The 14,117-nt window shown below is 36.0% G+C and overlaps 1 protein-coding gene across 2 annotated transcripts in view; it reads left to right on the top strand.

Annotated features, from left to right (window-relative positions):
- Window positions 1-14,117, top strand: part of ccdc88c (coiled-coil domain containing 88C) — a 70,452-nt gene that overhangs the window by 5,727 nt on the left and 50,608 nt on the right. For both annotated transcript variants that reach the window (XR_002746051.3, XM_023267951.3), the window contains exon 3: window positions 7,649-7,757. Coding sequence is in view for 1 of the 2 variants with exons in the window: in XM_023267951.3 (XP_023123719.2) it covers window positions 7,649-7,757 (109 nt within the window). In the remaining variant the exon portion in view is untranslated. The remainder of the gene's footprint in view (window positions 1-7,648; window positions 7,758-14,117) is intronic.

Raw genomic sequence — 14,117 nt, forward strand, 5'->3', positions numbered from 1 at the left:
TTAAAAAAAAAAGACAAAAAACAGCAAAAACTAGACAAAATGTTACAAAAACGAGACTCAGAATAACAAAAATCAGACGGCAAAAGTGAGAAACAAAATGAGACCAACGACACGAAACAAAAGGACAAAAAATTAGGCAAAAAATTACAAAGCAACAAAAAAATGGACAAATGACACAAGCAAGACAAAAAAAGACAAAACGAGACAAAAAATGACAAAAGCAAAAAACAGAACGACTAAAAATAGACAACACAAGTGAGACAAAAAAAACACAAAATGATACACAAAACAGCAAATAAAACAAACCAAAATGACAAAAACAAGAGATAAAACACAAGTGAGACAAAAAGGAAACACAAAACGACAAAAACGAGAAACAAAATGACAAAATCATGAGACAAACGACAAAAGTCAGACAAAAGTCAGACAAAAAAAACCACAAGACAAAATATTACAAAAACGAGACACAAAATGGCAAAAAAATCTGACAAATGGCACAAAACAAAAACAAGACAAAAAATTCCACAAATGACACAAACGAGACCAAAATTGACAAAAACAAGAAATAAAAACACCAAAAATGAGAAACAAAAACATGAGACAAATGACACAACTCAGACAAAAAAAGAGACAAAAAAAAACAACACAACAAAGTCAAAATATTACAAAAAAAGAAACACAAAATGACAAAAGAACAGTGAACAATCTAGTATTTTACTTTATGATCAAAACAACTTGTCATGGTCTAGAAATGATTTTAAAATTATAGTTTTACTAATTTGCAATCTGCAGTTAATGTCTTCTCTGAAATTTTTACACTTTGAGGGCCGGATTGGACCCTCTGGAGGACTGCTTTTGGCCCGCGGGCCGCATGTTGGACACCTCTGGTCTATAGTGTGTGTTCATGGTAATCAAGGTACAGGTCAGCCAGAGCAACACTGATGTGTTTCTAATAGTTTTGATGCTTAGGAAGGACAGATCGCGGGCTGTGATCAGGACATTACTGGTTTTCATATCTCATGGGATTCTTTAATAGTAAAAACATATCACCAGACTTATCCTTTCTAATTTTTGTTTGGAAAAAGCTCTTTAGATCAGGGGTGTCCAACATGCGGCCCGCGGACCAAAACCCCAATATGACCATCCTGCAGGCAGGGGAACATATCATGGGATGGTCTGGTTACAGACAGACCTGTTTACAAGGCTGGTCATGGTTATTGGATAGTAATTACTTATATTGGGCAGGAAATCAATTTAAGAGGGTAAAGGACACAGCTTCCCTCTAAAACGTCTCATCATTTGTAACATCTGAGTAACCTAACAATGGCCCTGTAGCATGACCTTCAGTTAAACATGTAATGCCCTACATCAGGGGTGTCCAACATGCGGCCCGGGGGCCAAAAGCGGTCCTCCAGAGGGTCCAATCCGGCCCTCAAAGTGTAAAAATTACAGAGAAGACATTAACTGCAGATTGTCAATTAGTAAAACTATAAATTTAAAATAATTTCTAGACCATGACAAGTTGTTTTAAGCATAAAGTAAAATACTAGATTGTTCATTGTTCTTTTGTCATTTTGTGTCTCATTTTTGTAATATTTTGTCTTGTTTTTTTTTGTTTTTTTTGTCTGACTTGTCATTCGTCTCATGTTTTTGTTGTTTTGTTTCTCATTTTGTCATTTTGTGTTTTGCTTTATTCGTTGTTTTGTGTCTTTTTTGTCGTTTTGTCTTTTTTGTCTCGCTTTTGTCATTTGTCCATTTTTTTGTTGCTCTGTAACTTTTTTGTCCTTTTTTTGGTCTCTTTTTTGTTTTGTTTCGTGACATTTGTCTCATTTTTTTTGTCATTTTGTTTCTCGCTTTTGTAAAATTTTGTTTTATTTTTTGCTATTTTTTTGTCATTTTGATCATAAAGTAAAATCCTCTATGGTTCAGTTCCAGATGACTAAATGTTGTGTTCCTTTGTAGACACTCTGTGATCTGGAAGTTGTAATGTGGAAATGATCAACTGAGGATGAATGTTGCTGAAACTGAATTTATTTTTCTTCAGAAATTTCAGGTTTTTCATGATGTTTTGTACAAAGATAATTCCTTAAATGTGAGCATTTTCAGAATGAACTTTTTTGCACTAAAACAAAGGAACCATTAGGAGTTGTGGTTATTTCTAGGTTATTATTCTGTGATTTTACTGGTTCGGTCCACTTCAGGTCAAACTGGTCTGAATGTGGAACCTGAGCTAGAATGAGTTTTACCCCCCTGCTTTAGATGGCACCAATACTGTAATATTAAAACATATTTACTTGTGTGGAATCTGAATCTCCTCCTATCCAGACGGCCCCGTGTCCCCAATCAGGCCACATGTTCGTATGTGAGTTATTGTCGTCGGTTATTGTCTTCAGACACAATGGTAATCGCGCTATTGTTCTCCTCGCAGTGAATGTGGGCTTGGCTGACTCGGGGGGTGATTAGGACTTGGTAGGGGTTTATGAGAAAGTGGGTTACAGAGGAGGAGGTCTGGATGGAAAAGCCGTGAGGAATATTACAGGAAGGCCCATCAGAAAGTGTTGGTGAATCAGTCAGTCAGAGAGCTGGTCAGCTGTTAAATCAGTCAGTGTGTAAACATGGTAATCTCTCTGAGCATTTAAAAGAAAAATACCAAGTATGTTTTGTTTATTATGGCTGGGATTAACTGGCTGAGAATAAAACTAGATGTATCTAAATTACCTGCAGAAAAAATATTCAAAATAGTTGAAATACTGAAACTGGTTACAGTAGAAATGAGCCCAGCCCATTCATTTATGTCCTCTGTCCTGGACATTTGTTGTTGTTCTATAGCTACCCTCCTAAATCCTGCCGTGCTCAGTAGAGGACATCCTGGCCTTCCCAGTCATATCTCATGATTAGGTGGAAAAATAGGAACTTTGTTTTATGCTGAGACAAAATGGAGACGGCAGCAAAACTCGCCTGCCAGGAAAAGACAAATGTCAAATATTGTTCAGATGTTGTTTTACTTCAGTTAATCGTATATTTTCTAGTTTATGAACACGTCAGAAATTATAAATTGGGTCAGAGTTCAGTTAAGCTTTTGGTCAGGAGAAATAATCTCCCCTTTATGAATGTCAGCTGTTATGGACATGAGAATGATTTAATGTATTTTTTATGTAAAATAATCAGTGTAATAAATAAATAGTTTCTAACTATGTTTCATTCAACCTCTTCAATTTTACAGCATTATTTAATTTAGTTTCTTAACCCTCGTGTCGTCCTGCAGTTCAAATTGACTCGTTTTAAAGTTTGAAAATGTGGAAAAAACAATAGATTTTCACAGTGAAACTTCTGATGTCCACATTTTCAACATTTTTGGGAAATCTTTGAACATTTTTTGGTGGAAAAAAAGAAATGTTAAAAATGTTTCTTAAGAACATTCACACAAAAAAAATCAACCAAAATCCAGCAAAATTCGCTGGATTTTGGTTGATTTTTATGTGAATGTTCTTAAAGAAAAAATTAAAAGTTTTACTGATATATATGGAATCACTTCATATATTTTTAGGAAGATTTTTACTCATTTTTTGAAAATATTTACAAGAATTTTTTTGCCAAATTTGGGGGATTTTTTTAAAAATGAAACTTAAGGACTTAAGGAATTATTGGAATTTTCTTCCTGAAGGTTTTGCAAATTTTCAGAAATTTGGGGAATTTTTTTGCTGAATTTTTGCATTTTTTTCATGCAAGGCAACAATATTTTTTGGTGCCCATAAATGAGGACAACAGGAGGATTAAAGTTTCATTAGAAAATGAATTGGCATGTTTTCTTGTCAGTCTATTTTGATTTCGAAGTGTTGCTGTTTTTTGGGGGATTTTTTTTTACGGTTAATTCATTCTGTTGTCCGCTACAGTGGACATGCTGTAAAATCTAAAATATTTTTATAAAACTCTAACCTGTGAGTTGTTGTTTTAACTCCAAAAAGACAGGAAATAACAATAAGTTACATTTTGAAAGACGCTTTTTTCCTCGGTTCTCAGAAGGTTACATTATAGAAGATCGTACTTTGGCGTATGATCTGCTTTTCAGAGGAATCATGAAAATCCTGAGTGCTGAGTGAAATCATTTTATTTTGAAAGTTTTGTCAGTTCTAACCAGCTAGCTCCAGCCCGGTCTGTCTCATGTGTTCCTACTGTTGTAGTGGTCCTTTTTTATTCTGCTGCCTCTCCAGTGAGTCCAGGTGAGTGTGACACCTGCTGCCCTAGACCAAGGGTGTCCAACATGCAGCCCGGGGGCCAAAACCGGCCCTCAAAGTGTATAAATTCCAGAGAAGACATTAACTGCAGATTGTAAATTTGTAAAACTTTAAATTTAAAATAATTTCTAGACCATGACAAGTTGTTTTGATCATTAAGTAAAATACTAGATTGTTCATTGTTCTTTTGTTGCTTTTTGTCTCATTTTTATAATAATTTGTCATGTTTTTGTTGTTGTCTTTTTTTGTCTGAATTTTGTCGTCTGTCTCGTGTTTTTCTTGATTTGTGTTTCCTTTTTGTCTTGCTTGTGTTTTTGTCTATTTTTTGTCATTTTGTTCCTTTTTTGTGTTTTGTCTTGCTTCTGTCCATTTGTTGTTGCTTTACAACTTTTTTTGTATCTTGTTTTGTTTCGAGTGGTTTGTTTCATTTTTATAATATTTTGTCTTGTTTTTGTTGTTTTTTGTCTGACTTTTGTTGTTTTGATCATTAAGTACAATACTATTCTATCTATATATCTATCTATGAATTGTAATGTGTAAATGATAAACTAAGGCATAATATTGTTGAAGCTGCACTGATTTTTCTTTAAAGAATTCAGGTTGTTCATAATGTTTTGTAAAAATGATAGTTCACATTTTCAGAATGTACTTTTTTGCACTAACGCAAAGGCACAAATTTGGAGTTGTTGTTATTTATAGATTATTATGTTGAAATTTAACTGGTCCGGCCCACTTAAGATCAAGTTGGACTAAATGTGGAACCTGAACTAAGATGAGTTTAACACTCCTGCCGTAGATGAATATATGATATTTATAAGTGCAACAGCAGGTGACTCATTCCTTGAACTAACGACTGCTAGCTGAGGGAGACTTTGTTTGGAGGACAACCCTGCAGGTTTTCTTCCCCCCCAATTCAACTGGCAAACAATGAAACTGCACTAAAGCCAATAATATTTGGTCAGGACCCGACTAACCGGGCTGAACCAGTCATTATTTTGTGGTCAACATAAACAAAAAATTAACATAAATACTGTCCAGAGACGGTAGCTGTGCTGTGTGACTAGACTACATGCATGTCTGGTTCCTGTACCAGGTGATAGTCTGCTCCACCTGCATGCTTTAATACAGCCCACTGGTGTGTTTGAGTACACAATATACACACTGTAAAAAATGTTTGGAAGTTTTACCTGAAAAACTGTCAAACCATGACAGTAAAAATCTGTACACTCTAAAACAGTTTGATGCTGTTTATATAACACTGTATCATTGTAAATAAGATAATCAGAAGAAAACTGTATTTTAATTTGTTTTTCTTCAGAAAAAAATACATTTCTCTGCTCATACACAGTTATTTAATGGAAAAATGCAAATCAATACTGTAATTTTTGCATTTATTTCTCAAAAGAATGCTAATTTTCCCAGTTAGATGTCCATATTGTTGTGTATAAATTACAGTGTGTACCGGTAAAACTGATTGTGTTAATGACGGACATATGCTCTAATATTTATGACAGCTATAACCGTGTCAGAGCTACACATATATTTAATGTTAAATACACAAACTGTTGTGCTGATGATGGAAAAATGCTGTCATGTTTTTGATAGGTTATGCAGATTTTGTTGTTTTCATGTAAATTTTCAAGATTTTAAAGGTTAAAACTTTTCTTTACAGTAAAATATGGAATGAAGCACCTTTTTTAACCGTAAAATCAACAGTTTCAGTACATTTCTTTTCCGTAAATGAAGAAAATGTTTTACTGTAATTTTATGGCAGCGTTCTGGCGACTGCAGGTGCTGGAATTTTACCGAAAAAATGACTTTTTTTTTTTTTTTAAACAGTGCATGTAAAATGAAGGGTCACGGAGAGAGTTAGAGGTGATTAAAGTCTTTCTGGCAGTTCAAAACACTTCTAGTCTTGCACATTAAAAATCAAAGTTATTGAGTTTAGAATAGCTTGAAGTGGAGAAGTCAGCACTGAAAACATTTGAGGTGCGTCTTGGAGCATAACAGAAGAACTCCTTGTTAAAGTGTAAGAAATGAAAGTGTTTGAGTTGTCATTTGGATAGTCAGTGATTAAAGCAGTTTAAAGATCAGCCAGTCCATCACTTGTTGTTCTCTCAGAAGCAGTTGATTTGTGCTTTTTACATTCACTAGTTGACTGATTCAGTCTCTGAAATACATTTCCAAAAATGTATATAAGAACGCTGTGCAGTTTCACAGAAATTTTCCTGTAAGCATTTATATTTCTTCTAGAAGGAGAAAATGACTGTATCTGTGCAATGTGTGCTGCTCTTGCTCATCTATCTGTCTGTCTGTCTGTCTGTCGAGTAGAATTCATAAATAAAGTTGAAGTTAGTAGCCGTAGTAGTTTCAGCTCAAAAACGTTCATCATGTCTTCCTACTAATGCAGGAGTTTTCAGTTCTTTTGTTCAGACATAAGGTGAAAATAAAGATGTTGATGCGTCTCACTGACTGAACAAAAAAACTGAAAACTCCTGCATTTGTAAGAAGACATGATGATCACGAGGAAGATTTGGAGACAGCGTTCAGTGAGATGCTTCTGAAGACGAAGCTGTCAAGGTAAAAATCAACGTAGTTTAACCCTCATGTCGTTCTGTGGGTCAAAATTGACCCGTTTTAAAGTTTGTAAATGTGGAAAAAAAAATATACTCTCACAGTGAAACTTCTGATGTCCACATTTTCAACATTTTTAGGTGGAAAAAAAATGTTAAAAATGTTTCTTAAGAACATTCACATAAAAATCAACCAAAATCCGTCGAATTTCGCCGGATTTTGGTTGATTTTTATGTGAATGTTCTTAAAGAAAATATTAGAAGTTTTACTGATATATATGGAATCACTTTAGATATTTTTAGGTTTTTTTTAGAAGATTTTTACTCATTTAAAAAAATATTTACAAGAATTTTCTTGGCAAATTTTGAGGATTTTTTTAAAATAAAACTTTTAAGGGTAACTTTTAAGGAATTATTGGAATTTTCTTTCTGAAGGTTTTGCAAATTTGGGTAATTTTTTTGCAGAATTTTTTGATTTTTTTCAGACAAGGAAACGATATTTTTTGGTGCCTGTAAATGAGGACAACAGGAGGGTGAAGTTTGATAACTATTTAACCAGCCTCAGCCGTATGAAGGCCCTGCCTCAGTACAGCAGCTCCAGCATCAAGCTGACGTCAGACAGTCGTAGTAGGTCAGCCAGACAGCCCAACACACCCCCTGTTCACATGCAAATCAGTCTGGCACAGGCAGACATGTGGTGATGTGGGCATAAATCCTCCCCCTGCACAATAGTTACCCTGGACCTACAACATGTGTGTGTGTGTGTGTAACAATCTTTGTCCTAAATAGCCACAATCATCAATCTAAGCGCTCCTGCGGTGTGTATTTGTGTCTCCATAGCGACCCGAGTCCCACCAATCAGAGGCTGAACAAGAATGTGAACAATGACGTGTCGCTTCGCCTTCACAACCTGACTGTTCTCACCAGACACATCAGGACGTACTACCAGGTACGCACACACAAACACACAAACACACGGTGCCAGCATGGTGATCAGACAGACACACAAACACCAGTCCAAACGGCCATCATTCTATTTTAGGAACACCTGTCACCACATGTTCTTTTCTTTATTTTTACCCAAAAAGGAGAAGAATCAGTTTATCAGCTGCTGATCAGTTGCACCATGTTCTGCATCTCTGTTTGGAGCTGCAGCAGATTTTTACTTTCAACGGACAGATTTTAGTGAGTGGTGAATCTGTCTGTGTGTGCATGTTTGTCTGTTAAGCATCATCATCATCATCATCATCATGTGTGTGTCTCCTGACATCTGTGTGTCAGCTGGACGTTACAAACATGAGCAGACGCTGCAGGCAAACGCACAACAACACTCTGGTATTGATCATTGTGGACATCCATATGGTTCATCTCTGGGTTTGCTGACCATGACTTTTTAATTGACGTGCTCGATGACCAGTAATTAGCAGAGATCAATAGTGGCTGGAATGTCACTGAATGTGACCTGCATGCTTAGTGGAGGGTTGTGTAGGGTGTGTGTTACGTCTGATTTAGCACAGCTGATATATAAAGTGACATTCCTAGACTTTGTCTGTAATTTCCTCTGTTTAAGTAACTTCACAAACAAGAATTTACAGCTGGGTTTACCTCTAAATGTCCCTTTTAAGTAAAATCCTAATCAAAGAAGGTTAGGAAATGAAAACAGACTTCTATTTATGCAGTATTTTTATATAATTAGCCTTTTGCACATATTGTGCTGTAGAAAGTTTAGTACAATACTTGTTTCAGTATATTTAATCTACAGTAGCAGATTTATTTAACCCTCCTGTTGTCCTCATTTACAGGCACCAAAAATATTGTTCCTTGTCTGAAAAAATTCAGCAAAAAATTCCCAAAATTCTGAAAATTTGCAAAACCTTCAGGAAAAAAATTCCAATAATTCCTTAAAATTCCCCAAATTTGGCAAGAAAATCTTGTAAATGTTTTTTTAAAAAATGAGTAAAAAATCTTCAAAAAAAATCCTAAAAATATATAAAGTGATTCCATATATATCAGTAAAACTTGTAATATTTTCTTTAAGAACATTCACATAAAAATCAACCAAAATCCACTTTTAACATTTCTTTTTTTCAACCAAAAAATGTTCAGAGATTTCCCAAAAATGTTGAAAATGTGGACATCAGAAGTTTCACCGACAACACAAGGGTTAAAATGTTGTTTGATCTCATTTACCTTTGATAAAAAAAACAACAAAAAAATACTGCAGTTTGGTTGAACAACACGATCTTATTACATAAAAGATTAGGTGATAGTTTCTCATCTTCAGTTTTTTGTAATTAAAGCTTTATTCTAACTGTTAATTCATCAATGACTCTCTTAATTATGCGCTATAGCAACAAAATGTTTAGCTAAAATGTGTCTGAAACATTTTGAGGAGCATGCATGCTTTCTTCCTGTGGAAACAGAGCTCTTTTTAAATCCATCACAATTGTTGTGAAACTGAACACAGCCTTTAATACGTTACCAGTAGTCATAGCATTGTGCACAACCTCCGAGTGTGCACCTTAACCTGATGCGCATCCCACCAGAAATAACTACACATCAGTGATGCAGACCACAACAACAGTGACTTGTCCTCTTAGTAGTATTATGCTGCCTTTACACATGATATCATTTGTGCAAAGAAAATGATTCTGTGAAAAAATATAATATACAATGGTCTGCAGTTCTATATGGGTTGTAATGTAAACCCAATGAGCAGCATTGTGCCAGTGTGGCTAGTTTCTGGTTTTGAATTTGACCTTCTAAAACAGCAGTGTTCATTAAAACAGGCTATGAAATAGAAATATGTAAGTAGGTGATGTCTGTTCAAAGCTAATCACAGCTGTTGGAAACAAGAATAAACCCTGTTTGTGTGTGTGCGTGCGTGTACACAGTGTGTGTTTTGTATAAATCAGAGATAAGGAGCTCAGATGCAGTTGATTTGACTGAGCTGCAGTCATATCCTGCTGACACACACTTCCTCTAAGCCCTACCTCTGTTCAGCCATGGGTGTGTAATGCTTGCTAGTAGGTGTTGGTGCTCTGGGAACATTATTGGGTGGTTTGAGTTTAAATCAGGGATCGACCAGTGTTTTTTTATTGGCCTTATAATCGAACAGGGCCAATATTTTGGAATCAGTATACATTAAATGTTATGTATCCAAGGGAACCTGTCATTCATAACTACATTTGACAGTTAATAATGATTATTATTACTAAATGCCTACATAAATGCATTCATTGTTATATATTAACAGCATGTGATAGCAGGAAACATAGCATTCATTACTAGACTACTGCATTAATATGTAATAATAATCCAAGTGTTTAGTAAGCCTTGTTTTTATGTCATGTTTTTACTTGAATTGAGCTGAATTTGAGCCTGAATGTTCACTAAAAACAGTACAGTATGTATGACAAAGACACAGTACTACCAACTCACAGGTTTACTTACGATGTGCAATCAAGAATTCATGCATATAGAGTGCACTGCACGTATAAAAGCAGAAGCTGTTTGATCTAGAATCGATCGTTATCCCTTTGAAAGACACCAGGATTCCAGCGCTCCTGGTGAAAACATCAAATTCGGTGTCAAACTGGCCACCGATATAGATCTGCTGATTTGTTTATGCAAAGTGCGTTGGTAAATAATCCCATTTCAACTTTGTCTTACAGTGCAACGAGCCAAACGTGTCTGATAGTGTAGTAGAGAAGTAACTCATGGAGGTCAGACCCAACAAAGACCACATCTGCTGCTAACTGTGTGTTTGCTCTGCCTGAAATGGGTCATTCTGGGCAGTGTGGGGTTAATCTGTCCATGATGGTTAATCTCCCAGACCTCAGCACACACTCAAGCACACGCATGTGCCTCCTGTGATAACCTTAAGTCACTGAGTTATGAGCCTTACTGTGTTTTAGTTGTGGATCAGCTGCAGGGATGAAAAACACACACATCTCCAGCTGCTCGTACGAGGCTAGGCGTTGGCTTTCTCCTAATTAGATGAAGTCCCAGCAGACACTGACTGGTCTGGTGAATCCTCCCAGTCTCCCCAGTGGCACACCATCAACCTGTGTGTGTGTGTGTGTGTGTGTGTGTGTGTAGAGAGGGGAGGGGTGTGTGTTTGTGTGTCACATCTCTTCTGTGTCCTCTCTATTGTACAGTAACCTGATATCACAGTCTCTTAACCATACTCTTTCGTCTCTCACTCGGTTTTCCATCCAGCTGTTCTGCCCAAGAGCTGCCACAGTTAAATGATTAATTGATTAATTTATCAACAGAAAATTAATCAGTGATAGTTTAGACCAGGGGTGTCAAACTCATTGTAGTCCAGGTTCCACATTCAGCCCAGTCTGATCTCCAGTGGACCGGACCAGTAAAACCACAGCATAATAACCTATAAATAACCACAACTCCTAATGTTTCCTTTGTTTTAGTGCAAAAAAATTCATTCTTAAAATGTTCACATTTAAGGAATTATCTTTTTACAAAACATCATGAAGAACCTGACATTTCTGAAGAAAAATAAATTCAGTTTCAGCAACATTCAGCCTCAGTTGATCATTTCCACATTACAACTTCCAGATCACAGTGTCTACAAAGGAACACAACATTTAGTCACAGGTATCTGGAACTGATTATATAGTATTTTACTTTATGATGAAGACAACAAAAGTCAGACAAAAAAGACAAAAACAACAAAAACAAGACAATATATTACAAAAATCTGACACAAAATGGCAAAAAATGAGACAAATGGCAAGAAACAACACAAAAAGAGACAAAAATTTAGACAAAAAAGTTTCAAAGCAACAAAAAAATGGACAAGTGAGACAAAAACGATACACAAAACAATAATAATAATAATAATAATAATAAAATAATAATAATAATAATAAAACAAAACACAAAATTACAAAAATAAGACAAAAAACACAAACGAGAAATAAAGGAAACACAAAACGACAAAAACAAGAAACAAAACGGCAAAAACATTAGACAAACGACAAAATTCAGACAAAAAAACCCAACAAAACAAGAAAAAATATTGCAAAAACGAGACACAAAATGACAAAAGAACAATGAACAATCTAGTATTTTACTTTTTGATCAAAGCAACTTGTCATGATCTAGAAATTATTTTAAATTTATAGTTTTACTAATTTACAATCTGCAGTTAATGTCTTCTCTGGAATTTTTACACTTTGAGGGCCGGATTGGACCCTCTGGAGGACCGCTTTTGGCCCGTGGGCCGCATGTTGGACACCTCTGGTTGAGACAATTAGGACAGCATTTGTTGGTTACAGCTTCTCAAATGGAAACAATAGCAGCACGTCTATTTTATCTCTCTTATGTGTTTTTGGCTCAGACAGAAGAAGCTGATTTCAGAATTGGACTCTGGTAGTTTATGACAAGCGTTTGGATCATTATGATGATTTATCAATTTTAAAATCAGAATAGATTAATCGGTAATAGAAGTAACCGTTAGCTCTACCTTCACTTTTTTAGTTGTCGCTGATGTGCGTTGTCGTTTTGCTTTCTAGCGGCCGCACCGCTGTGACGGCAGAAACAAGCTGAAATCTGACCAAGGCATGAGATTTTGATTGGTCACGGTCGCCAAATGTGTGCAGTTGGTCATAACAAAGAGTTAGCGTGCACTACCTTTATACCTTATCTTATGATTATAAATTAACAAACCGGTCTTGTGATTAGATGAAATGCTCAGCTAGTAACAGATCAGTGGATGCTAGCTGGTAGACTGTCTCTCTTTAGCCTTTCTTTAGCCCTGGTCAGTCCACTGTTAACATTCTGTTCAGACAGCAAACGTGGAAATTTAACAGCGATGAATGAAATTAGAAATAAATTAATCATGGAGCAGAAGCTGGTGGATTTTTCTTTTTTTTCCACTTTTGTTGGAACAGCTGATAATGGCGTTAATTGTTGGTTTGAAGTTTGAACGGCTCTTAGAAGTTGAATATAAATCAGAGGGTGTGTTGGTTAATAAATTAAATCTTAGCCACTAACATGCCCGGTCCTAAACAGCTGTGACAGCCACAGCGACGTATGATGACAGCAGCTCAACACATAGGAAGAAGCTTCTCCACAAAATTAAACTGTCTGGACAGAGCAGAGAGCAACATGACAAGAACCCACAGAAATCTGGAGGAGAACCTGATCAGGTTGTACAGTGGTGACATAAATAAAAAAACAATCAATCTGAGCTTTTATATGTCATGGTTTACACGCACAGCAGCAACAGAAAGTACAGTACTGAAAGGGTTATGTTGTAGCAGCCTAGTGTTATTTGCAGGTGGTTTCATAAAAGTAAACAAAACAGATCTGAATATGGACTCTGACACAAGTAATTTCAAGTGTTGGTTTATTTATTTATTCTTTATTTTACCAGGTAAGATCAGTTGAGAACAGTTTCTCATTTCCAATTATGACCTGGCAAGAGGCCCCAGCAGGGAGAAAGATAACAAATAAACAACACATTCAAAAAAAGGGCACACAAATGTTTAGACATAGATTAAAAACAGCCTAAATAAATGCTAGCAGTTCAGTGGAACAGTCAGCATGTCAACGGTCAGCTAGAGTCTGTTGCAGCTTCTGATTAAAGATGGAAGGTGATGGAAGAGACGACAGTTTCAGAGATTTCAGGAGGGAATTCCAATCGATTGCTGCAGCAAAGCGACAGAAAATTGTAGTTTTGTATAAAAAGTACGACGCAAACAACAATATTTCAGGTAGTCTCAAGAAAACATAAGAAAAAAACATGTTACAGTTGTGCTCATTTACACACCCTGGCAGAATTTATGATTTCTGGGCCATTTTTCAGAGAATATAAATGAAAAGAGAAAAACTTTTCTTTCACTCATGGTTAGTGGTTGGGTGAGGCCATTTATTGTCAAACAGCCGTGTTTACTCTTTTTAAATCATAATGACAACAGAAACTACCCAAAGGGCCCTGATCAAAAGTTTACATACCCCAGTTTTTAGTACTTTAACATCAATGACAGCTTCAAGTCTTCTGTGGTAGTTGTGGATGAGGCTCTTTATTTTGTCAGATGGTAAAGCTGCTCATTCTTCTTGGCTAAAAGCCTCCAGTTCCTGTAAATTCCTGCGCTGTTTTGCAGGAACTGCATGTCTAAGATCTCCCCAGAGTGGCTCAATGATATTGAGGTCAGGAGTCTGAGATCTCCAGAACCTTTACTTTATTCTGCTGTAGCCAATGACAGGTCAACTTGTGTTTTGGATCGTTGTCATGTTGGAACGTCCAAGTACGTCCGATGCGCAGCTTCTGGGCTGATGA

The sequence above is a fragment of the Amphiprion ocellaris genome, chromosome 20 (assembly GCF_022539595.1).
Source record: "Amphiprion ocellaris isolate individual 3 ecotype Okinawa chromosome 20, ASM2253959v1, whole genome shotgun sequence".
Classification (NCBI taxonomy): Eukaryota; Metazoa; Chordata; class Actinopteri; family Pomacentridae; genus Amphiprion; species Amphiprion ocellaris.